At 41.3% G+C, this 27,085-nt stretch overlaps 2 protein-coding genes and 1 long non-coding RNA gene across 3 annotated transcripts in view; 1 reads left to right on the top strand and 2 right to left on the bottom strand.

The window, feature by feature from the left end:
* The window catches only part of LOC109551227 (uncharacterized), a 35,379-nt gene extending 11,276 nt beyond the window's left edge, over positions 1-24,103 (top strand). Inside the window, exon 4 of the long non-coding RNA XR_012325726.1 lies at positions 23,407-24,103. This is a non-coding gene — a long non-coding RNA (uncharacterized lncRNA). The remainder of the gene's footprint in view (positions 1-23,406) is intronic.
* Positions 411-1,875, bottom strand: LOC101337297 (large ribosomal subunit protein eL6-like). The gene is given in 3 exon segments (XM_019943353.3): positions 411-641; positions 644-1,217; positions 1,786-1,875. Coding segments are annotated over 3 exon segments (846 nt in total). The 5' UTR covers positions 1,873-1,875; the 3' UTR covers positions 411-456.
* Positions 1,221-1,771, bottom strand: LOC109551226 (ubiquitin-ribosomal protein eS31 fusion protein-like). Its single transcript, XM_033838659.2, has one exon. It carries the CDS (start codon positions 1,732-1,734, stop codon positions 1,267-1,269), a length of 468 nt encoding a protein of 155 aa, XP_033694550.1. The 5' UTR covers positions 1,735-1,771; the 3' UTR covers positions 1,221-1,266.
* Positions 24,104-27,085: the final 2,982 nt, after the last annotated feature.

Raw genomic sequence — 27,085 nt, 5'->3', positions numbered from 1 at the left:
TGGACCATTTCCTTTGGTGTTCCATGAGACACAATTAGGAGCTAGTGAGCCACCGAAGATGTTAGAGCTGGAAAGTAATGCTTGAGGGAAAACAAAGTTTTGGAAGATTAATCTCATGGTAGAATGTAAGGTGAGCAAGAGGGAAGAGAGCCTGGATTCAGGCCATATAGTTAGATGATTGAATAAAGCCTCCGGATAAGTGGGCAGGGTTGAAGCACACTGAAGCAGAGAATGGAGAACAAAGCATTGATTGAACACAGAGTCTGCTGTTGGGCCCTGGGGAAGGTACAAAAGTGTCAGAGTTCCTGGGTCTTGCAGGAGCTCAAATAAGCATTAATTAGGATTTTGATTGCAAGGGACAGAAATCAACTTGAAGCAGCTTAAGCAAAAAGAGTGTTTTTTGTCTTTTGTTTTTTTAATGGACCGAATTATTTAATTAGGTTCTTTGTAAGAAGTTTAGAACACGACTTTGTGAGGATAAATTCCGTTTGTAAGAGCGAACACAGAGCGGAGGTAGCCCTGGAGTTGAGGAACGGCTTTGATTCTTCGCAGAATTTGTGAGTCCACAGCTTTCTGATCAACCTTCCACTGCTCTGTAATCTCGTATTTCTCTCTCTCTGTGTCGAAGATCTCACCTTCCTGGGCTTACGCAGTTTCTTCTTCTTGAAGTAAGCATCAGTGAGATGTTCTGGGATTTTCACACCACTGATATCAATTTTGGTGGAACTGGCAATGACAAATTTCTGGCGTGTTCTCCGCAGAGGAATTCGATTGAGGGACAGAGGCCCAGTCACAAGTAGCAAACCGCTGCTCAGCTGCTTCAGGAAAATGACCCTCTTGCCTCTGTGGCGCCCAGTGAGGATAAGCAAAATGGTCCCAGGAGTGATGCTAGCGCGCAGTTTTCTCACATGCTTACTGAAGGGTTTTTTGCCATAACTCAACAGCTTTCAAGGCACGTCTTCAGTAGGATGATACCTAGGCATTTTGCGAAGTTTAACCACCCGGGTACCGCCATTCTTGTCACCACCAACTGGTTTTGTGACAGTAGCAAGAACCTTCACCTTCTTTTTCTTTTCAACCTTGGATTTAGCCGCTGAATACTTCCTCTTGTACAAGGCCTTTCTGGAATACATAGCCGATCGGGAATATCTGCCCGTTCCTCTGACCAGGACAGGGTTTCGGCTGCGGTGGGGCTTCCCCTTCTTAACCTGCTTCACCTGTTGTTTTTTTTTTTTCAGTTCATGTCTTTTATTAACCAATATACAATCACTTGTCTTCTGGTTTGTTGAAACAATAGGTCAGACAACATTTGCCACAATAATGTCTGTCAAAGTGGCTGGCCATAAAAACTCCAGCACCACGTTCATCTGAAGGGCACTCCCGACAAAGGCGACTGATTTTGCCATTCTCCTCCACCTTACAGTATTTCAGGACAGCCAGCTTAACCTTCTTTCTCTTATGCTTGTTCTTCTTGGGAGTGGTGTAAGACTTCTTCCTTTTCTTAGCGGCACCACGAAGTCTCAACACAAGATGAAGGATGGACTCCTTTTCAGTGTTGTGTTCAGACAAAGTACGTCCATCTTCCAGTTGCTTGCCAGTAAAACTCAGTCTTTGCTGGGCAGGAGGAATTCCTTCCTCGTCCTGGATCTTGGCCTTTACGTTTTCTATCGTATCCGAGGGTTCGACCTCGAGAGTGACGGTCTTCCCCGTCAGGGTCTTCACGAAAATCTGCATATTGGCGGCTGGTGCCACCGCAGATGGCGGATCCGAAAAGAAGTGCTTCACCTTTTTAACCTTGCCACCAGCATCAGCCTTCTTGGCTTCAGGTTTTTTCTCCTTAGTATCTGGCTTCTCAGCCTTTTCACCTGCCATCTTGCGAGATGGGAAAAAGCAAAAAAAAGAGTGTTTTTAAGGAAATAGGGATACTTCATGAAGAACTGAAGCCATGTACTGGGAAGTTGGCAAAAAGTCCCGTGTCTATCTGGTCTCAGCTACTGTGTGTGTTTGCCTCATCTTCTTCATATTCTCTCTCTCTCCTCTCCTGTCCTCTAACATCCCCTCACCTTCCTTCCTTTCCCCGCTCCCCTCTCCCTGTTCTCGTTTGTGGAAGAAAATGGCTTCCCTACAGTTCCTGAGTTTGCATGTTGCACTAAGTTTGCATGACACAGTTCTGGCTATATCAGAAGCTACTTCTCCATGTCTTCTTCCCAGTTTCAGCTTTCCAGTAGAAAGAGTCTTCTTGACCCAGCTTAGGACTCATTCTGTTCTGACTAGGGGGACAGATTTTAAAATAGAAACATGGTTGCAGAAGACTTACCCTGTGAATTAGTGTGAGGACCACTGCCAGGAAAAAGTGTCTGCTATAGAGTGATGTGATGACCTTTAACTGAAAGCATGCTTCTGGAAGAGTTGAGCGGGAGAACACTATTGGTTTTTATTGTTTTAATTTTTTTTTGAATTTTATTTTATTTTATTTTATATAGAGAAGGTTCTTATTAGTTATCGACTTTATACATATCAGTGTATACATGTCAATCCCAATCTCCCACTTCATCCCACCACCGCCACCCCACCCTGCCACTTTCTCCCCTTGGTGTCCATACGTTTGTTCTCTCCATCTGAGGAGCACACTATTGTTGAATGAGCAGATGACTATGAAACTTTAAGGCAGCTTCATTAGAATCCATATTCTTGTCCCTTTCCCAAACTGCTTTAGTTCCCAAGTTCTGTAAAAATCTACAGATGAAGGAAGCAGGATACACTGTGGTTAAGAGCATATGTCTGGGGTTTAAGTTGTCTGTGTTTTGGATCCTGGCCTTGAGGACTTCAGCAAGTTATGGAACCTGCCTGAGCCTCAGGTTTCTCATCTATAAAATGGGTATCATGAGGATTAACTAAGATAATATGTGTAAAGTGCTTAGCACAATGCACCTAATAATGTTAGCAACTTAATTTTTAAACAAAAATTAACTGATGGAGCTGAAGTTGACATCAGCAGATCCAAATATCTTTCGTAAACTGGACAAAAGAAAGATGCACTGGGAGACGGGCAAGTGGTCAGCTTGGTTCTCCAGACATCCCCACGAACGTGGCCTCTAGAATAGGGGGTTTGGGTAGAAAAATAAGCCATGAAGATCTTGAGGCGCCAACGGGGACTTTAGAGATCACAGGTCATATGGGCCAGTCACACTCCCTTTTGTTCCTAGAGATTTAATATCTACCAGCCTATTAAATGGTCATGATTTGGAGAAGACAAGAAGAGGAATTACTTTCAGCTGGCCCTGGTCTTTAAATAACCCGGGGTACAACATCTTTCAAAACACAAAGGAGACCATGTGTAAAACATTAGTTAAATTCAGATATAAATCTAGTCTTTGACCAGTCCAAAACTAATCAATATGCTTTTTTTCTCTCTTTGAACTTTGAGTTTTCTGGCAACAACAAAAACCCCAAACCCCATCCAAAACCATCGTCCAGACAGCCCAGCTCCTATGCTCCCCTCCCTAGTGTCACATATTGTTGACAGACCTACTCTTGTTACCACATTCATTCCAGTGGTGATTCAAATTCTTCTGCAGAAATTGACTTGAAAGACAGAAAATTGCTCTTGTAATCACTTAATAAGGAATCCTGGACAAGGAATACAGCGCTACGAATATAGATTTACTCTTAGCTTTTATGGATGCATTTTTCTCAGTTATTTTCATTGAAAATCATGACGAACTAATTTAAATAGCAAAGTAAACTGAGATGGAAAATTACCCATAATAAGAAATTTGATGAAAATATAGACTGGCCTGGTTTTAAGCATATCAAGGACTCTTGGTTTAAATTGCAAATTCGGAGAGATTTGAAATGTGTTTGTTTGAATGTGTCAGCTTTAGGCAAAACTAAACTACTATGTTCCTTTCCAAAAATCAAGAATCTGCTCTGGAAAAAAATCATGCAGTGTGATGTACAAAGCAGAGGGGAAGGAAAGTAAGTAATGGGTGAGAAAGACCCACCCAAGGACTGCAGCCAGCTTCCCCAGGAAGATTCATGACCATGCCTCAATACTGTCCTGCAATTCTTTCCAAGCGATTTTACTATAACTCTAAATCATTTGAAGCAACTGCTGCTGTTACCAAAGCTATCTTTGCCTCAAAAAGAAGAAAATTCAGGACATGCAATATAATCCTCTCACTATCTAAGAGAGAAACCAGCCCATTTGTCATAAGAACTGAAAACATCAGCTACGTAGTAAATTAAACATTAGAGTTTCATACTTCAATATTATGTATCTTTTGTAAAAAGAAGAAAAGGGGGGCACACACAGGACATGGTTGGATGCAACAGTGATAAAGTGACTTAAATTTGGTTGACTAACTATAACCTACAAAAACCATTCTATTACAAATCCTTTTCAGTAAAAGGTAAGAAAATTCCATCAACATTTTTTTAAACATTCTGAGCTATTCACAACAAATGAATCCTTACCCTTACCAGATGTATAAGCATTTGTGTAATGCAGGGGGTTCATAACTTGGAAAACGTCATCGAAGGCAGTGCTAACACAATGTTCCTCCCTTTGACTTGAATGCCCTCTTCTTCCCTATTAGGGTGATTATTGTTTCACAGTGTCCCAGGCATGAAAGGACTTTGAAGGGTCACTTTGCAACCCAGCTAGCAGCATTGGCATTACCAAAGAGCAGCTGGTTAGAAATGCAGAATCTTGGGGTCCACCCCAGCCTTACTGACTCAGATCCTGCATTTTGACAGGATCCCCAAGTGATTCATATGCACATTGAAGATGAAACTATGCCACTCTAAGTCATCCCCCTGCCTTTGAGCAAAACTGTGCACAACGCATACACTGGTCTCATTCATCTAGTTTCAGGTCCTTTATAGTTTGTCCCGTTTGAGTCATTGAGAGGAAAGGGGAAATATACTCATTTAAGGAAGTCTTGCATAGCCTAACAGAGTTAGCAACTTCTTCAATATGTTCAAGTACCTATTCTTAGAAGCACTGCAGATTAGGTCAAAGGAAAGAGAAGCAGAAAATGGAGTGGGTTCAAATACCAAACTCTAATAAAGTAAGGGTAGTACAGAAGCTGAGTCTATGAGGGATGGGAAGAGCAATTTCACCAAATTACCAGTTCCAAAATTGTCTCTGCACTGTGGCTGATTTATAGTCCTGGAAGCTTAAAGCCTTGAAACTTCTTGCTCTGTTTCATTTCAGATTAGTAATTTTTATCTAGTACTTCCCTGCAGCTTAAAATGAAGGCCCTGGAACTATGAAAATGAATTTATGTGGTGGACTGCATGCTCATTCTGTAGCTATCCTATAGGTTCTAGATTTGTAACAAGTTTGGAATCTGGACAATAGAAAACTCTCTGTGGGTTAATGGCAGCCAACTTCTAAGCCAAAACTGAAGGACATAAGATAGCTTTGTATGTGTTTCAGGGTCCTCAAACTTAGCTGCGCATTAGAGTCGCCTAGATAACATTTTTTTACACAGCTTTCTTGAGATATAATTGACATATAATAAGCTGCACATATTTAAAGTGTATAGTAAGAAAGGGACTTCCCTGGTGGTCCAGTGGTTAAGACTCCGTGTGCTTCCACTGCAGGGGGCGCAGGTTGAATCCCTGGGCGGGGAACTAGGATCCCACATGGTGCCGTCAAAAAATTAATAATAAAAAAAAAATAAGTATATGGTAGGATGAATTTTGATATATGTTATATGGCTGTGAAACTATCACCATGATCAAGCTAATTACCGCTAAAGTTTCCTCGTGCCCCTTGGTAATCCCTGCCCCCATTCTGCAATAGCTTATCTGCTTTCTGCCACTATAGATTAGTTTTCATTTTCTAGAGTTTTACATAAATGGAACCATACTCCTTTTTTTTTTTTTTGGTCTGACATCTTTCGCTCAGCATAATTTTTCTGAGGCTCATCCAGGTTGTTGCCTGTATTAATAGTTTGCCCTTTTTATTGCTGAGTAATATTCCATTGTATGAATATACCACAGTTTATCTAACTGTTCCCCAGTGAAGGACATTTGGGTTGTTTCCAGTTTTAAGCAATTATGAATAATCTTCATGAACAAGTATGAGCATATAAGTTTTCATTTCTCTAGGTGAACACCTAGAAGTGGGTATGGTAAGTATACATTTAACTTTAAAAGAAACTGCCAAACTGGTTCCCAAAGTGGTTCTACCATTTTGCTTGCTCACCAGAAATGTATAAGAGTTCCAGTTGCTCCACCTCCTCTCCAGGAATAGGTGTTATCAGTATTTTTTATTTTAGCTATTTTGATAGATGTATAATAATATCTCCATTGTAGTATTAATTTACATCCTAATGACTGCTGATGTTGAGAATCTTTTCATGTGTATATTTGCCATCCTTATATCTTCTTTGGTGAGAGTCTTTCAAATCTTTTGCTTATTTTTTAAATTGGGTTTTGTTTTCTTAATTGTTGAGTTTTGAGTTCATTATATATTCTGTATACAAGTCCTTTGTCAGATATATGATTGACAAATACTTCTTCCCAATCTTTTTATTCTCTTAACAATGTTTTTCAAAGGGCAGAAGTTCTTAATTTTGATAAAGTCTCATTTATTAATTTTTTTATGGATCCTACTTTCTGTGGTATAACTGACCCAAGGTCACAAAGATTTTCTTCTATGTTTTCTTCCAGAAGTTATATAATTTTAAGTTTTATATTTAGGTCTATAATCCATTTTGAGTTAATTTTTATGTATGAGGCAAGGTTTGGAATGATGTTTATTTTTTTGCATGTGGATATGCAATAGTTCCAGCACCATTTATTGAAATGACTGGCCTTTCTCTACTGAATTGCCCTTGCACCTTTGTGCAAAAGCCAGTTGGCCATATATTTGTGGGTATATTCTAAATTCTCCATCTGTTCCATTGATCTATCTTTATACTAATGTCACATTGTCTTGATTACTATAGCTTTATTGTTAGCCTTGAAATCCAACTCTATTCTTTTTCTAAGAAAGATAAGAACTTTAGAATGAACTTAAGTTTTACATTGTTTATCAATTTCTGGGTTTTAAAAGTCTAATAGTGTGATTTTGATTGGGATTGCATTGATTTTATAGATCTATTTGGGGAGAACTGGCATCTTAACAATTTTGAATCTCCTAATCCATGAACACAGTATATCTCTCCATATATGTAGGTCTCTCTCAGCAATGTTTTTTCAGCATACACGTCTCAGACTCCTTTTGTGAGGTTTAATTTTAAGTAGTTGATATTCTTATGCACTTGTAAATGCTGATGTTTATATAAGTTCAGTTTCCAGTTGTTTGTTGAAATTATTTAGAAATACAGTTGATTATTAATATTGATCTTGTATCCTGCAGCCTCGCTAAACTCAGTTATTAGTTTTGCAGCTTTTTGGTAGATTCCATAGAATTTTCTATATGGATAATTATGTTGTCTGAGAATAAAGACAGCTTTACTTCTTGTCCAGTCTGACTTCCTCTTATATTTTTTCTTGCCTTATTGTGCTGGCTAGAAGCAATACATAGCTGAATAAAAATAGTGAAAATGGACAACCTTGCTTTGTACTTGGTCTTAGAGGAAAGACAGTCAGTCTTTCCCATTAAGTATGATGTTAGCTTTAAGTTTTTCATAGATGCCTTTTCTCAAGTTGAGAAGTTCCCTACTTTGCTGAGAGTTGCTTTTTTAAAAATCAGAAATGGACTTTGAATTCTGTCAAATTATTTTTCTACATCTACTGAGATATTCATATGGTTTTTCTTTTAAGTCTGTTAATATGGTGAATTACATTGATTGATTTTCAAATATCAAACTAACCTTGCATTCTGGAGATAAACCAACTTGCTCATTATTTATTATCTTTTATAAATATTGTTAGATTCTATTTGCTAAAATTTGCTTAAGAACTTTTGCATCTATACTCATGAGAGATATTGATCTCTAGTTTTCTTTTCTTGTAATATTTTTGTCTAGTTCTGGTATCAGAGTAATGCTGGTCTCATGGAATGAGTTGGGATATAGTCCATCCTTTTCAATTTACTTGAAGTGTTCGTGTGTAGAATTGGTATTATTTCTTCCTTAAATATTTGATAGAATTCACCATCTTGGATTGAAATTTTCTCTGTGGGAAGATTTTTAACCACTAATTCAATTTATTTAATAGATGTAGAGTTATACAGGTTATCTATTTTTTTTAATAAATGGTAAATTGCATCAAAGAATCTTTCCATTTCCTCTAATTTGGTCATATTTGTTGACACAAAGTTGTTCTTGATATTCCCTTATAATACTTTTATTCCATAATATCTATGGAATCTATAGTGATATCACCTCTCTCAATCCTGATATTAGTAATTTGTGTCTTCTTTCTCTTCTTTTCCTGATCAGTCTGGCTAGAGGTTTATCAATTTTATTGAACTTCTCAAAGAACCAGCTTTTAATTTCATGGATTTTTCTCCATTGTTTTTCTGTTTTCTATTTCACTAATTTCTTCTCTAATCTTTATAATTTACACTTTTCTGCTTAGTTTAGGTTTAATTTGCTGTTTTTTCTAGTTGCTTAAGGTGGTATCTAAAGCCATTGGTTTGAGACCTTTCTTCTTCTATACTGTAAGTGTTTAGTGGTATAAATTTCCCTATAAATATATTTTGGCTGAATTTCACAAATTTTGATATGTTGTGTTTTCATTTAGTTCCAAATATTTCCTAATTGCCCTAATTCTCCTTAGACCTGTAGGTTATTTGGAAGTATGCAAATTTGTTCCCAAATAATTGGCTATTTCCCAGATATCTTTCTGTTACTAACATCTAGCTTAATTCCACTGTGATCAAATTACACACTCTTCTGATTTGGATATTTTTTAATTTCTTAAGGCTTATCTTATAGCTAGAATATGGTCTATTTTGGAAAATTTTCTGTGTGCTCTTGAAAAGAATATATACTCTGACATTGTTAAGTGGAATGTCAATTAAGTCTAATCGGTTGATAGCATTGCTCAAGTCTTCTATATCCTCACTGATTTTTCTATCTTACTTGTTCCGTCAATTATTGAGAGAAGGGTTTTGAAATCTCCAACTATAATTATAGGTTTGTTTCTTTCTCTTCTACAATTCTAAATATCCCACTGCCAAGGCTACACATGATACCAATTAATTCAGAATCTCTGGGGGCGTGACCCAGGCATCAGTATTTTTTTTAACTCCCCAAGTGATTCCAATGTGTAGTCAAGTTTGAGAACCACTGCCTTATGCAGTCCACATTGCGGATTCAACAGATTCTCAAATGCATTATCTTATTTAATCTTCATACCTGCCTTTGAGGTAGACGTTATTCGTTCCTATTTTACAGGAAATGAAATTGAGTCATAGACAGTTGTCCAACATCACACAGTTGATCAGAGGGCCTAGCTGGGACTTAAACCCAGGTTACCTAACTCAAAGTTTTTTACTTTGAGGTACTTATATTTTGTTCTGTGTGATGCGTTTATTGACTCGAATTCTGTCTGTATTTCCATCCTGCTCCCCTAACACACTCTTTTGGGTTGTGGGCAGAGTCGTGTCTAACCCTAAACTTATAATTTTCACTGGACTTACCACAGTGTCTGTACCCTGGAGATGATTTTAAGGCTTTTTGTTTTCTCTTGAAAGATCTAAGTATCTGGGTTCATCTGACCACATAGTAGTCATCAATCTGCCTTTTTCATGGTCCATCCACAATCTAAGGTTTAAATCAACTGTAATTAACACTGGCACTTAACACAGACTCTTCTCCTAAAACCTTCTCAGGTTGCAGACTGTCAGCCTGCTTCACTCCATCAATACACGACATTGGCAGCCTGGGACCAGAATTTGTCCTGAGCTGCCCATGCAAGTTTGGGGCAAGATTATAAGGGAAGAGCAGCTTGGGGTGGATGCATCTCCTGTGGGTAAAGGGTGTTTTGTTTGAGTGCTTCCAAGTGCTGGTACGCTATGATTAATTAAGTTGGCCAAGGGTTAATATTTAAAAATCAGGAATGATTTGAACCATTCCTCTAGGTGAGTTGCTCAGCTGCCTTCAGGGAAGGCACCCAAAATGGACCATTAATGTTAGAGAAAGGCTAATATAGGATGCCTCTTTGGCTCTCTCTTTTTGTTCACAGGTATCATCAGACTCAATATAGACTAATGAATGGATGTGAGTTTGTTCCTTTTTGTAAATATTGAACTATGCAAATCCTTTCCCCCACTGCCTCTTGGACCTATTTCCTGTATCTGTTATCTTTAGATTCTCTCATCTGACTCCTACTATTGTCAATTAGTCACATTCTGAGCTCAAGATTTGATAGTTGCTGATGTGACTTCCTTTAGTTTTTGAATATTTTTTCACTTACTGCCCAAAGTTAAAACAACCACAACAAGTTAAGGAGCTTGAGTATTCTTTTTTTTTTAAAGAATTATTTATGGGCTTCCCCGGTGGCACAGTGGTTGAGAGTCTGCCTGCCGATGCAGGGGATGCGGGTTCGTGCCCCGGTCTGGGAAGATCCCACGTGACGTGGAGCGGCTAGGTCCATGAGCCATGGCCGCTGAGCCTGCGCGTCCGGAGCCTGTGCTCCACAACGGGAGAGGCCACAACAGTGAGAGGCCCGCGTACTGCAAAAAAAAAAAAGAAAAAAAAAAAAAAGAATTACTTATTACTAAAATAAGTCTACAAGAACACTAAAGGTATTTAAAAAGAAAAACATCACTCATTTTTTCCACCATTTAACACAACCACTTTCCCTTCTCCCAGATTTCCTTTCAGTCTTCAGTCAGATATAGAAATTACATTATTATAATATAATTACATAATTTTAATGTTCATATAATTTTTGTGTTCCACTTTTTTAGCATCACTTAATAAACACTTTCCTTGTATAGTCTTCCTAATCATCATTTTTTGTGGCTACATGGTTTTCCACAGATATATCATAATTTTTTTAACCATTCCTCTGCTATGTTTCCAATTTTCACTATTACAAGTGATTCTCCCATAAATATCTATATACGTATAAAGATTTCCTCCCCCCTTCTTCTTTTGAATTATTTCCTTTGTAGAAATTTCCAGGAGTGCTATTACCATACTGAAGGATTTGAATGATTTTCAGGGATTATGAGCCCTTAAAAAGGCAGCACCAAAGAGTTCATAGCCCACGTCATCTCTTGATTTGTTGAATTGATTATGATATGGAAGAGCCAAGTTACTTCCTAAAGCACCATTCATTGTCCAATCTTATCCCACAGAGCAGCTTGAGCAATACAAATAAAGGCATCTCCATCACCTTATTCTTTAGTCCACTGAAACCCACTTAAAAAAAAAAATTCCTCACACATTTTAAGTGATGAGATGAGCTTTTGGAATAAGTTTTAAGAAACTCCAGAACAAAATCATAGGCAAATCAAGGAGGCACCTCCTGAGATAAATCCTGTCTTAGCAATGAAATGAGGACACACTATGTGCATGGCAGGGGGACAGTAGGAAGAAGTTGCAGGTCAGTTATGACTGGAACGTCTGTGTCACAGTTGTCCCCTGCAAACTGGTTTCTGGGAGCTGGGTCAAAGCAGCCTGAGCTGAAAGCCAAACACAGACAGCAGCTGTTGAGGATGTAAAGTCTCTGGTTGGGGTGGATAGGGAGCTGGGTGTGGTCACCCATAGGCCAATTTCCACCCCACCCTGCAAGCCCAGGGACGGGGGTTGAGAAGAGGGAACTTCCTGTGTTGCATTCCGGTGCTCCTTTCTGGGCTTAGTGGGAATCTGCGAGAATGCTGGAGACTGGCTGCCAGGCCCTACACACACTCCCTCAACCGTGTTCCGCTGCAAGACACCGAGGCTTCTGAGAATGCCACATCCAGGGAGCCAGGATGCACGACTGACCTGGACGGCTGCACTGTCCTGGCCATAGCCCTGGATATAAAGTACAAGTAAATCCCACTACCATTCTCGAGGGACTGAGGGAAACTGCAGGGAGCACGTGGATCTTTCCTGCCCTGCACAAGTAAGCGCTAAGCCGCCAGGTCGATGCCAGCCCCTTCCGCGATTTCCCAGAACGTCTGACAAGAGCCCGCAGGCTGCATCACTGAGCAAGGAATCTTCATTATTCATTTCAACATCACTCTTCTTGGAAACCCTGACTGTTCCACTCTCCAGAAATAATCCATCAAACTTTTCCCTTTGTTGAAGTCACACTGCAAAAACTCCCATAATCAAATTCCCCACGTTCGGATCCCTGCTGACGTTATGTAATAACAGAGTCCAGAGAGAAAAGAGTGGGTCAGACTATTTTTTTCTTTCTTTCTCTCTCTGTCTTTTAACTTTGTATCATGAAACGTTTCAAACACACACAAAGTGAGACAGAATGGAATAGTGAACCCCCATGTTCCTACCACCCAGTTTGAACAATCTCTACAGGTGCCAATCTTGTTGCAACTAGCACCCTACTTCTACCTCCTTCCCCCACAAATATGCACATTTTTTTAACTGGAATTTTTAAAAGCAAGCTCCAGACACAATGTCATTTTACTCATAAATACTTCAGTATGCATCTCTATCTAAAAAGGACTTTCTTTTTCGACATAACCTCTATAGGCACTAGTATTTAGCAACTACTGGTATTTGTATGGTATTGATATTTAGTGCAAGGTGTGACAATAAGCCCTTTTACACAATTTAGTTAATGAAATCTCAGCTTAGCAGAGAAGCACCTTGGAAATTCACAACCTCCCTGGGAGAAAGAAATGCTCTGGCCTTGAGAACATTGCTATTTGCATTTTACTCATGAAGAAATCTGCTCAGCCAACTCAGGGTAAGCTGTGGAGAGGCTGCAGTCCAAGAGACGGCAGAGCTTGGAACAAGAGGCGTGTCAGAGCCTGACTGGCTCCATCCACCCTGGATATTCAAGGTATTAAAAGGACAAAGCTTCCTCATCGGAAAACTTCCTTTAAAAAAAAGACAAAAACAAAAATCCTTCCTCACACCCATAAATTACATTTTCAAGATAGAAGCACGCAGGCTTCTTAAAAAAGTAGTGCCTTAAAAAAACAAACAAACAAACCCCACCATTCATAAAAAGAGTTTTGAAAAATCCAAATTATGTTTCTACTTATCAAGTGCGTGTGCATAGGGAGCATTAGAGGAATGTTGCTTCAAGCCTAAGCAATCTCAGTGTAAGTATTTCTGTTTGCTGTGTGCTCTTCCTTTGCAATCTCTGCACCTAATCTATGTACCTGCACTCAGGAGATACCTGCAGAGGAGCAGGACTCACCCTAGGAAAGGTTCGACTGCACAGCATAGCCTTGGGGTGTGTCTCTGCCTCAAGAACAGGTTGATAAACCCACTCTCAGTCACACAGGCTTTGGCCTTCTAACTCCAGCCTCCTAGACTCAAAACCCCAGGTGAGCCTCGAGAGACAGTCGCCGCGTACTGCTGATTTTCCCTGATGATTGATTGCCCTTACTTTATGCAAGATTGCTCAGTTTGGATGGATGCCCTCCCTCCTCAGGTCCAGTTCACCGTGGCTGGAGATTGGGATGTGTGACACAAAGGAGCTGCCACCCACCATTGTGGGTGAGGACTCTGCATGAGGAGGGAGACAGATATTGTAACCCTGTCAGCACTGTACATAGTGCCCACTGAAAACTGAGCTACTTTCATAGGCTTCAATAGATGTTCCCTCCACGTGGCCCACTCTTGCGATGTCTGTGTGACTTGCCCCTTTGCCACCTTCACGTCTTTCAAGTCTCTGCACAACTACCCCATTATCAGAGGGGCCTTCCTCCCACTCCCCACATCAAATGCTGCTCTTCAACCCTTTCTTCTGCCTTGTCTGTCTCTAGACCACTTATCACAACCAGATACATGGTTATCATTTGTTGTCTGTTTTGGTCGTTGTAATATCCCTTGAACCTAGATCAGTGCCTAGAACGTCCAGCAAGGGTTCACCACATTTGTACAGAATGAATGACCTCCTTAAGAGCAAGACTGAGACAGCAGAAGCAAGAAGAACTACAATCCTGCAGCCTGTGGAACAAAAACCACATTCACAGAAAGATAGACAAGATGAAAAGGCAGAGGGCTATGTACCAGATGAAGGAACAAGATAAAATGCCAGAAAAACAACTAAATGAAATGGAGATAGGCAACGTTCCAGAAAAAGAATTCAGAATAATGATAGTGAAGATGATCCAGGACCTTGGAAAAATAATGGAGGCAAAGATCAAGAAGATGCAAGAAATGTTTAACAAAGACCTAGAAGAATTAAAGAACAAACAAACAGAGATGAACAACACAATAACTGAAATGAAAAATACACTAAAAGGAATCAATAGCAGAATAACTGAGGCAGAAGAATGGATAAGTGACCTGGAAGACAGAATGGTGGAATTCACTGCTGCGGAAGAGAATAAAGAAAAAAGAATGAAAAGAAATGAAGACAGCCTAAGAGACCTCAGGGACAACATTAAATGCACCAACATTCGCATTATAGGGGTCCCAGAAGGAGATGAGAGAGAGAAAGGACCAGACAAAATATTTGAAGAGATTATAGTCAAAAACTTCCCTAACATGGGAAAGGAAATAGCCACCCAAGTGCAGGAAGTGCAGAGAGTCCCATACAGGATAAACCCAAGGAGAAACATGCTGAGATGCATAGTAATCAAATTGGCAAAAATTAAAGACAAAGAAAAATTATCGAAAGCAGCAAGGGAAAAATGACAAATAACATACAAGGGAACTCCCATAAGGTTAACAGCTGATTTCTCAGCAGAAACTCTACAAGCTAGAAGGAAGTGACATGATATACTTAAAAGTGATGAAAGGGAAGAACCTACAACCAAGATTATTCTACCTGGCAAGGATCTCATTCAGATTCAATGGAGAAATCAAAAGCTTTACAGACAAGCAAAAGCTAAGAGAATTCAGCACCACCAAACCAGCTCTACAACAAATGCTAAAGGAACTTCTCTAAGTGGGAAACACAAGAGAAGAAAAGGACCTACAAAAACAAACCCCCCAAAATTAAGAAAACGGTAATAGGAACATACATAACGAATATTAACTTAAAGGTGAATGGATTAAATACTCCAACCAAAAGACACAGGCTTGCTGAATGGATACAAAAACAAGACCCATATATATGCTGTCTTCAAGAGACCCACTTCAGACCTAGGGATACATACACACTGAAAGTGAGGGAATGGAAAAGATATTCCATGCAAATGGAAATCAAAAGAAAGCTGGAGTAACAATACTCATATCAGATAAAATAGACTTTAAAATAAAGAATGTTACAAGAGACAGGGAAGGACACTACGTAATGATCAAGGGCTCAATCCAATAAGAAGATATAATAATTATAAATATATATGCACCCAACTTAGGAGCACCTCAATACATAAAGCAACTGCTAACAGTTCTAAAAGAGGAAATCGACAGTAACACAATAATAGTGGGGGATTTTAACACCTCACTTACACCAATGGACAGATCATCATCCAAACAGAAAATTACTGAGGAAACACAAGCTTTAAATGACACAATAGACCAGATAGATTTAATTGATATTGATAGGACATTCCATCCAAAAACAGCAGATTACACTTTCTTCTCAAGTGCACACGGAACATTCTCCAGGATAGATCACATCTTGGGTCACAAATCAAGCCTCAGTAAACTTAAGAAAATTGAAATCATATCAAGCATCCTTTCTGACCACAATGCTATGAGATTAGAAATCAATTACAGGGAAAAAAAAACGTAAAAAACACAAACACATGGAGGCTAAACAATACATTAGTAAATAACCAAGAGATCACTGAAGAAATCAAAGAGGAAGTCAGAAAATACCTAGAGACAAATGACAATGAAAACATGACGATCCAAAACCTATGGGATGCAGCAAAAGCAGTTCTAAGTTGGAAGTTTATAGCTATACAAGCCTACCTCAAGAAATAAGAAACATCTCAAATAAACAATCTAACGTTACACCTAAAGGAACTAGAGAAAGAAGAACAAGCAAAACCCAAAGTTAGCAGAAGGAAAGAAATCATAAAGATTAGAGCAGAAATAAATGAAATAGAAACAAAGAAAACAATAACAAAGATCAAAACTAAAAGCTGGTTCTTTGAGAAGATTAACAAAATTGATAAACCATTAACCAGACTCATCAAGAAAAAGAAGGAGAGGACTAAAATCAATAAAATTAGAAATGAAAAAGGAGAAGTTACAACAGACACTGCAGAAATACAAAGCCTCCTAAGACACTACTACAAGCAACTCTATGCCAATAAAATGGACAACCTGGAAGAAATGGACAAATTCTTAGAAAGGTATAACCTTCCAAGACTAAACCAGGAAGAAATAGAAAATATGAACAGACCAATCACAAGTAATGAAATTAAAACTGTGATTAAAACTCTTCCAACAGGGCTTCCCTGGTGGTGCAGTGGTTGAGAGTTTGCCTGCCGATGCAGGGGACACGGGTTTGTGCCCCGGTCCGGGAAGATCCCACATGCCGCGGAGCAGCTGGGCCCGTGAGCCATGGCCGCTGAGCCTGAGCGTCCGGAGCCTGTGCTCCGCAACGGGAGAGGCCACAACAGTGAGAGGCCCGCGTACCGGAAAAAAAAAAAACTTCCAACAAACAGAAGTCCAGGACCAGATGGCTTCACAGGTGAATTTTATGAAACATTTAGAGAAGAGCTAACACCCATCCTTCTCAAACTCTTCCAAAAAATTGCAGAGGAAGGAGAACTCCCAAACTAATTCTATGAGGCCACCATCACCCTGATACCAAAACCACACAAAGATACTACAAAAAAAGAAAATTACAGACAAATATCACTGATGAATACAGATGCAAAAATCCTCAACAAAATACTAGCAAACAGAATCTAACAACACATTAAAAGGATCATACACCATGATCAAGTGGGATTTATCCCAGAGATGCAAGGATTCTTCAACATATGCAAATCAATCAGTGTGATACACCATATTAACAAAATGAAGAAGAAAAACCATATGATCATCTCAATAGAGGCAGAAAAAGCTTTTGACAAAATTCAACACCAATTTATGATAAAAACTCTCCAGAAAGTGGGCACAGAGGGAACCTACCTCAACATAATAAAGGCCATATACAACAAACCCACAGCAAACATCATTCTCAATGGTGAAAAACTGAAAGCATTTCCTCTAAGATCAGGAACAAGACAAGGATGTCCACTCTCACCACTGTTATTCAACATAGTTTTGGAAGTCCTAGCCACGGCAATCAGAGAAGAAAAAGAAATAAAAGGAATACAAATTGGAAAAGAAGAAGTAAAACTGTCACTGTTTGCAGATGACATGATACTATACATAGAGGATCCTAAAGATGCCACCAGAAAACTACTAGAGCTAATCAATGAGTTTGGTAAAGTTGCAGGATACAACATTAATGCACAGAAATCTCTTGCAGTCCTATACACTAATGATGAAAAATCTGAAAGAGAAATTAAGGAAACACTCCCATTTACCATTGCAACAAAAAGAATAAAATACCTAGGAATAAACTTACCTAGGGAGACAAAAGACCTGTAATGCAGAAAACTATAAGACACTGATGAAAGAAATTAAAGATGATACCAACAGATGGAGAGATATACCATGTTCTTGGATTGGAAGAATCAATATTGTGAAAAATGATGATACTACCGAAAGCAATCTACAGATTCAATGCAATCCCTATCAAATTACCAATGGCATTTTTTATGGAACTAGAACAAAAAAATCTTAAAATTTGTATTGGAGACACAAAAGACCCCGAATAGCCAAAGCAGTCTTGAGGGTAAAAAACAGAGCTGGAGGAATCAGACTCCCTGACTTCAGACTATACTACAAAGCTACAGTAATCAAGACAATATGGTACTGGCACAAAAACAGAAATATAGATCAATGGAACAGGATAGAAAGCCCAGAGATAAACCCACGCACCTATGGTCAACTAATCTATGACAAAGGAGGTGAGGATATACAATGGAGGAAAGATAGTCTCTTCAATAAGTGGTGCTGGGAAAACTGGACAGCTCCATGTAAAAGAATGAAATTAGAACACTCCCTAACACCATACATAAAAATAAACTCAAAATGGATTAGAGACCTAAATGTAAGACCGGGCACTATAAAACTCTTAGAGGAAATCGTAGAAAGAACACCCTTTGACATAAACCACAGCAAGATATTTTTTGATCCACCTCCTAGAGTAATGGAAATAAAAACAAAAATAAACAAATGGGACCTAATGAAACTTAAAAGCTTTTGCACAGCAAAGGAAACCATAAACAAGACAAAAAGACAACCCTCAGAATGAGAGAAAATATTTGCAAAGGAATCATTGGACAAAGGATTAATCTCCAAAATATAACAAACAGCTCATGCAGCTCAATATTAAAAAAACAAACAACCCAATCCAAGAATGGGCAGAAGACCTAAATAGACATTTCTCCAAAGAAGATATACAGATTGCTGGGGGTGGGGGGTTGTGTTGGGATGAATTGGGAGATTGGGATTGACGTGTGTACACTGATGTGTGTAAAATGGATGACTAATAAGAAAATAAATAAATAAACATTAAAAAAAATTTTTTTTAATTTTTAAGTGGAAAATAAAAAAAGAGCAAAACCTTGTCCTCTTCTCCTACCACATCCGACTGATAAGAGCAGGCCAACTGAAAACAGATGCTCCTTGCTGAGCAGGGGCTCTGTAAGAAATCCATGGGGAGATACAGATGAGCTTTCCAGAGCCAACACTCACCACAGAAACCTAGCTGTTCTAGTAGGAATGTCAATTTCTTAAATCTGTATCTACTGTGACTACCTTTGAGCTTGGGACCACCAGCTCATCCTTTGTTCTTACCCTTCAGGGTCTATGTGAAGCTTCCCAGTGGCCTGAGTAATAAACTTTCAGGCACGTATGCTTTAATAATAATACATCCCTCTCAGAGCTACACAACTGAAAGGTGTTCCTTCAACAACAGAAAAATTTATTGCTTTCTTCCCCCACAGAAAAACCACAAAAATATTTTCTTCTTGCCTTCAGCAGTGAGTTCCAAGTTTCATTAGAGAACCGGCCAGATGCTTCCTCCTAGCTTGTATGGGAAGAAATTAAGATAAAGGGCATTTGAAACTCTACCTCTGCACACCTGCCTCATACCTTATTCCCTCATGACAGGTCTTCTTCCTGTTTTCCCGGGGTTGGGGATGTAGAGCTGTGTATGACCTGCTTCCTCCGGCAGCTGGGGCTCTGGAGCCCCCCTGCCCCCTTTCCTTCTGGTTTTAATAATAGATGGCTCTTATTGAATTGTGCACCTGCCATAAACCAGACACTGCACTGTACAAATTGTTTCAAATTCTTAACCCCCAAACTGGAAAAGGGCTGTAACCTGAGTGTCTGCTGCCTAGACAGCCCCTCTATCCATAAAAGCAGACTCTATCTTTCTGTCTCTGTCACTAAGAATCACTTTGCTCCAGTATATGTGCAGAAAGGGATGGGTCTCTCATCTCCAAAGCCAGTCCAGGCTGCTGCCTATGCCTCTGCTTTCACCTGCCCTTAAACTCCACACTCAGCCAGGGTCTCTGCTCGCTGGAGTGTGGGTCTTGGCCTGTGTTCCGGGACTGCCATCTTCCCTGGACATGACACCGATGGTGCCTCGGGGATGTGGTAGGCAGGACAATGGCCCCCAAGAATGTCCACATTCTGGAATCTGTGAATATGTTACCTTACGTGGCAAAAGGACTTTGCAGATGTGATTAAGTTAAGGACCTTGAGTTGGGGAGATTGTCCTGGAATATCTGGGTGAACACGATGTAACCACAAGGGTCCTTATAAGAGAAGGAGAGTAAGAGTCAGAGAGGGAGATGTGACAATGTAAGCAGAGGTCAGAGGGATGTGAGGAAAAGGCCAAGGAATGCGGGCTGTGCTTAGAAGCTGAAAAGGGCAAGAAAACAGATTCTTGCCTGGTGCCTTCAGAAGGAATGCAGCCCTGCAGATGCCTTGATTTTAGGTCTTCTAACCTGCAGACCAGTAAGATAATAAATTTGTGGCATTGGTGACAGTGTGTTATACCAGCCATGGGAAACTAATACAAGGGACAATGCAGGGAAGCCACATTTGCCTTTGTTGTGTTGTCACCTAATTCTACACCTCTAACATGTATGTGTAAGCCACTTCATTGAAAATTTGGGTATATGTAGAAGGGGAAAAAATCTGAATATTAAATATGATTGTTCCCAGAGGCCAAGGGAAGAAGGAAAAAACCTTAGCAGGGTGTCTTCATAGGCATGGCCCATTTCCTATCTTAATGACCAGCCCCAAGGCCCAACCTCTGTTTCTTCTTTTCCTCTGTGAGCCTGCTTTTCTCCATGGCAAAATTCATTCATTCAATAAATGTTTACTAAATACCAACGATGTCCCAGGCACTGTTCTAGGTGCTGGGATCAAAGCACACAAAAGACAAAGAATACAAGCTATCACTATGTTTACATTTTAATGCAACCCCCCAACCCGGCCCATGAAATCCCCACTCAACAAGATCCAACCCAACCTTACCTCTTACCACAAATAGGATCACCTGTAAGGTAAAGATACTCCACAGCCATGCATTTCTCAAAGTCTGAGTTACTCAGTTAGAAGTAATGCCATGTAGTTAGATGAGGCCCAGAACAACCCAAGGGAGGCTTCATTTCTCCAGTTCTTGTTCTCTTCAGGGTCCCTCTGCCAGCGTGTAGTCAAGATACCCCTCCTCATTCTTCCTGTGGTCTTCTGATTGCTTGTAACTCTCAGATATCTCTCTCTCTCTCTCTCTCACACACACACACACACACCAAAGACAAACCATTAGTCTCAGTCCAAATCCATATTAAGGAAGGGAGGGGAGGATCTTCCAACACATATTCCAATCTTCCCACATATTCTCCCCAACTAAATCTAAATGGGGGCATGCCTTATTTTTGTTATGCAAAGCACCTCCAATTCCCCTTTTCTCAGCTCCCACCTGTAGACTATGCCCAGGGCCTACCCGTGCACTAGAAATGCTGCCCATCACGGTACCTTTCTAAACAGAAAGACCTCTACTCCTTACATCATCCCCTGCTACGCAGAAACTCGGTAGATGTGCCTTTTTGATACATTGAGCCACATCACATTCCTACCTATGATTTCCTCCACTCACAGATTCCATTAGGATGTGAATCTGCACCCTCTGTCCCCCATCCATAGCAAGCCCTCAAGAGTTGAGACTTTCCTTCTAGTTATAGAAAGGAACCCCCAAGGGAAAATACCTTCTTTTCATAACTGATACACAATCCTCTCTTCCTTCTCCTCTCCTATGGTCTTTTCCTAACGAAGGATGCACAGGCACCATCAAGCAAATACTTTTGATTAAAGCAAATGTCAGCTCTCTGGGCGCTGAGGAATTTCAGAAGGAAGAAATGTTATTGGTAAAATCCAATTAAGCTTACCACCATTAGCTGTGTAATGCTGGTTGCAGAGTAATTACTGTAATAGAAATAATAATGCATTGATTATGTGTTTACTGGGTGCCAGGGACTTTACTGAATGTTTTTCTTGCCTTAGCTCATTTAGTCCTCATCAATGAGTTTAGGGTGATTTTTTTTTTTTTTTCTTTTGCGGTACGTGGGCCTCTCACTGCTGTGGCCTCTCCCGTTGTGGAGCCCAGGCTCTGGACGCACAGCCTCAGCGGCCATGGCTCACGGGCCCAGCCACTCCGCGGCATGTGGGATCTTCCCGGACCGGGGCACGAACCCGTGTCCCCTGCATTGGCAGGAGGACTCTCAACCACTGTGCCACCAGGGAAGCCCCAGTTCAGGGTGATTTTTATCCACATTTTACAGCTGAGGAATTTGAGACTGTGAGGGGTTAAGAAAATTGCTCCAAGGTCACATTGGGAATTGGTGGCCGAGCTGGAGTTCACAGAGGTTCACCTAACAGTCACTGCTGTGCTGTGCTTTAGTGACTGGAATCCTACCCAGGGTAGTACCTTCTATCTCCATTTGCATTTTTAAGTGAAAATAATAAAGGAGGAAAGGAAGGAAAGGACAGGTTTCATGAGCAAATTTGAGCACCCTGAGAATTATAGATAGGTGAAAAGAAACCTGAAGCCAGGAATCAGAAATACTTTTTAAATTACAGCTAATTGAGCAATGGTAAGTTTGGAAATTTGTGGTTTAGAGTCAAGAGTGGTGTAAGGACCAGTGGCAACATTTATTTTGAAAGTGTCAAGAACTGCCACCTCCATTTAGAAGCTTTTAATAAATGAGAGTCTAAAATACTCTAAAGAGAATCCCAGCAGACACTACAAGCCAAGAATCCTTGGCTCACAAAATAATGGGGGCTGCTTCTTCCCAAGTTACCATGCACAGAAGCAAAACTTGGCAGAATTGGAGACAAAGGATTTTGATCTCGTTCCTACCATTGCAAAACAAACCACTGGGTTACCTCTACTGCCACTCCTTAGTACCAAGACTCTGCTAGGCACTATTTGAAAGAGAATCCCATTTAGCTCTCTGCCCAGGGAAATCAGCCCCTCTGGAGGCAGCCCCCCAAAGACCTAAGTGCAGAATATCTTCTACCCCTATTCATTTTCTGCAGACTTCTGTTTCTTGAGGAAATCTTCCACGTGTAATTGAGCCGCTACTCTGACACCATTTTCATTGAGTAACTCGTGGTGATGTCACACCAGCTAGGCACTAGGGGAAGCCCTGCTTTTATGGATTGGCTCTTAATTTAGGAATTTTTATTTTCTGACCTCCCTCCCTTTTTTGCTGGACTCCACTGCATTTGAGCAGGATGCCTGAGTGATGAAGTGTTGCCTGCTTTTGAGAAAAGGAATTCCTGCTCGTTGAGAGGCAAATGGTTGAGTGAAGGCAAGATGTGAGTCCTGTAATAGTACATCTTAATTGGAGAGTTGGCAAGAGAGGAAGGATGTGTAGGCCTGGTGTGGGCTCCGTTGCTCCTAATGGGGTTCGTGGAGCTGAGCTGAGAAGATGGGTGGGGGACGGTGGGACTCACAACCACCCCCTGCTGCCACTGTCCTGTGTAGCTGGGGAGCCAACCGCCTCCCCGCCTGGCACCTGGGCAACCACATCTAACCCGCAACCCACCTTCCTCCCTCGCCTCTCTGCTGCTCTGTGCAGCGAGCCGGCAGAGGCAAGCTTGGCAAGCCTCGCCTGTAAAAGCCTAATCCAAACAGCATGTCCGCTGAGCTCAGCGGGGTGACTCATGTGCAGTGATGTGTGAGGCCAACAAGTGGAGATTAGGATCTGGCCCGCCCGCCAGCCTACCCTGCACTTCCTTTGATCAACTCTGATGGTTTTTAATTCTGCAGAAGCAGCTTCCTGCCAACGGCAAGTACCTCTTGGTGGAGGTTGGAGCCATGTCGATGCTGCCCTACTTGTCGAGGCCGGCGTGTGCTGACGGCACAGGGACTGACACTCTGGGCTCACAGCCCACATGGAGCCAAGGGGGGAGGCTCTTTCGCTGAGGTGCCCATGGTGACATCAGAAGCTTGCTCCTCAGCTAACACCAGGAAGGCCACGCGTGTGAGCAGCCCGGCTTCTGAACCTGATCCTGGCGTTGGTTAGACTCACCGGATAATAAAGAAAAATGGGACTCTCTCTAGGGGACTCTTTTTTTTTTTTTTTGGTAAGCTGGGGCATCTCTAAGGACAGTGTTTGGCACAAAATGAAACACTCTCTGGGCTTTTCAGAAGTGCTTTTTCACATCTGTTTTGCTCTAAATGGAACGCATTCGAAGTATATTACTTTCTTGAACATTTTTTCCCCCTGCTCGAGTGGAATGCGTCTGCCTCTTGATTCTTCCAAATCCCCTCGATGACCAGTGCCAGGCAGAGCCCCTGAAATCAGGTCTCATTCTCTCTCTTCCCCTCTCGACCTTTATCTTGCTCTCTCCTTTCTCTCGCTTTTCTCAGGAAGTGGAGGAGTGATTCTCAACCTCGGCTGTAAATTAGGGAGACCCTGCGTAGGGGTGGGGGAGGTTAGGGCTTTAAAAAATCCCCAATGCCAGGCTCCGTCCCAGAATAATTCACTCAGAGTCTCTGAGGGTAGGACTAGACACCAACAGTGTTTAAAGCTCCCCATTGTGCAGGCAAAATTGAGACTCATTGGAATTTAGGGTCACATAACATAAGCTGTTAGCCCTAGGAATGCTTCCTGTTTCCGTCTGTCCTCCCCACCACCGTTCAATCTGAGAGACTTCCGGAGACTGGTGTATACTTTAACCAGGTTAATGGAAGGTGCTGCCTAGATGGGGTAAGTAGCCTACCTATTAGGAAGAATCTGTTCATCTGATTAAAAGTATTTACCATCGCACTGAGACTTATCCCACAGTGATGGAACACCAGGAACTGAAATACAGAACAGACAGATCTTACAGGGAAGAAGTAGGGGATGGCTCAGCACACACCACAGTGACCAGCCCAAGGGAATTTCTGGGAGACGGGTTTGTAGGTGGTGGTGATGGGCTGTGGGTAGGGCTTCCGGATAAAATAAAGGCCACTAGTTAAATTTGCATTTTTTGATAAACAACGAGTAGTGCAATATTGGGGACATACTTAACACTAAAAAATTATGCATTGTTTATTTAAAATTCAAATTTAATTGGGTGTTCTATATTTTTTTTTTGCTAAATCTGGAAATCCTAGTTGTGGATGGCAGACCAGAGAGGAGAATCTTGGGTATTTGAGGGAGTGGTAGGTCTCACCTGGGTGGTTACTGCCCTCCCGGGGGCGTTGGGGAAAATGTGTAGGAATTTGGGGCTGTCCCAATGACTGGGGATTGCTATGAGCATCTAGTGGGTGTGAACCAGGATGCTAAATATACTGCAGTATGTAGAATAGTTCCAATGAAGAATTATCCCATCTAAAATGCCAATATAGTGGCTAGACCAGTCCCACCCTTTACTGAGGACTCACCTGATGGCCTTCACATAGTTTCTCCTAGAAAGCAATGCACTGGCCTCTCAGAGAAGTTCAGAAACTGTCCCCAGGAAAGAGCCAATTAGACAAATTCCCAGGTACTTGCCCCAATGCTTCCTGTAATTCAACCAAACCATACAGCTGGTCCAATGAAATGAACTCCTGAAACTAACTCCCAAGCCTTCAAAGCTTCCAATAAGTAGTGCCTCCTTCGGGAAGCCTTCCTTGACTGTCCCAGTCTTCACTGATCTGTCTCCTCAGTCCCGAAAACCCTTATTCTTCTCATTTAATACTTGAACATATTCTTCTAATGGTTGCATGTGTCTAGCCTGTGAGTCTCTCCAAGGGGACATCAGGGAAGTGAGATCAAGTTCTAGGTGACCTTGGTCACATTACTGATTTGGTGGTTAGTTTTGCCATTTGTTACACTTTGCCTGTTCTTTAAAAACTGTGGGGCTTCCCTGGTGGTGCAGCGGTTGAGAGTCCGCCTGCCGATGCCGGAGGCATGGGTTTGTGCCCCGGTCCAGGAAGATCCCACATGCCGCAGAGCGGCTGGGCCCGTGAGCCATGGCCACTGAGCCTGTGCGTCCAGAGCCTGTGCTCCGCCAATGGGAGAGGCCACAATAGTGAGAGGCCTGCGTACCACAAAAAAAATTAAAAAAAAAACTGTGATGTAGCTGAAATTAAATGTACAAATAGGTGAGGCAGTTCAAGTAAAGATGAAAGGGGAGATGAGAGACCACACAGAAGGGAAAGACCAGGAGCTGGAGATAGATAATTTTGTAAATGGGTATTAAATTTAAGTCCAGGTTCCCTGACAGTCAAAGCAAAAAGGGAAACACAATTGGTTATGTCACTCCTATTGTCTGAAGAAAAGGAAGCAATATTAGCTCATGAGGAAACAATCTTTTTCCTCATGATAAATTCTAAATGAAATTTATCACATAGATCCTAAAGGGCAGGACACTGAGAAACGTAATGGAAAATGTCTTTAACTGAGTTTTCAGAAGATACCAAAAATGTGGGTGGTTTGTGTTTTTTTTCTATTTCTTATGTTTACTTTGTAAGAAATTTGGGACTCTAGTGTTGGACTTTGGCTCAGTGAAGGCATTTTTATAAAGAGTTAAGACAATATATCCTATTTTTTTTCTAATGATCTGATTAATAAGGGGGAACTCAGACGTTTTCAGCGGCCCAGAGCTTTCATAAAGGCTTCATGCATGGCTCCCCCAGGAGCTCTAACAGCCTTAAGGAGAAGGTGGGGATGCTGTAAGAATCTAAGTTTGTGGTGAGAGGTAGAGGAAGCATGGCTGGGAAAAGCTACATTCCACTGCCTACCCAACCTTCCTCTCCCCAGGCTAGAAGCAGATGGTTGGAAGTACCCACCCTACCCAGGAGGCACCTCCCAGCCACATCCCCAGGAAAGCGATAAAGGAAAACAGTGTGTCACCAAGGGCCCACCCCAGGGGCCTGAGAATGGCTTGAGGGACTGCCTGACCCCGTATATCATCCTTCAATAAGTGCTACACTTTGGGGTTAGTTTGCCTCTCTTCTAAAGGCAGGGAACAAATAATCAGATGACTCAAAAAAGAGTTTCCTTTTTTGGTTTTATTTGGGGCTTTTTTGTTTTTAAACCAACTTGCTAAATGCGTGGTGGGCTAAAACAAACAAATGGAAAATAAGCCACAGATTAACCCCCCCACCCTGGGCTGGGCAACATCAGTAAGAGGAAACTGTGGCCTGGGGCTTTGAGGGGTTGCTGATGAGCACACGTGTCCCCTCTCCCTAGCCACCCACCCCCATCTCGGATGCCAGCCCTTGTGCTTGGCGGCTAACAGTGACAAAACCAAGATGAATCACCACATGTCAGGATCCGTAAATTCTCAAAAGTCTAAGCAGCAGGTCTGAGATGAGAGATCAAGGCCAAAAGTAAATATCTTTGACACATGCTTTTGTTTTCAGATGGCGGCAGCTTGGATTTCCTTCCTGCTGCTGAGAAAAGCATGGCTGGAGTAGGCGGAGCCGATCCAGGTGCACGTGGAGAGGCTGCTAGAGCGGGAGGGACTGTTCT

The sequence above is a fragment of the Tursiops truncatus genome, chromosome 14, assembly GCF_011762595.2.
Source record: "Tursiops truncatus isolate mTurTru1 chromosome 14, mTurTru1.mat.Y, whole genome shotgun sequence".
Taxonomy (NCBI): Eukaryota; Metazoa; Chordata; class Mammalia; order Artiodactyla; family Delphinidae; genus Tursiops; species Tursiops truncatus.
The sequence above is the reverse complement of the archived record's forward strand: the minus strand, read 5'-3'. Positions and strand labels throughout refer to the sequence as shown.

Bases quoted from the DNA above. Each gene is read 5' to 3' on its own strand.
- LOC109551226 (XM_033838659.2), bottom strand. From the start codon at position 1,734: ATGCAGATTTTCGTGAAGACCCTGACGGGGAAGACCGTCACTCTCGAG.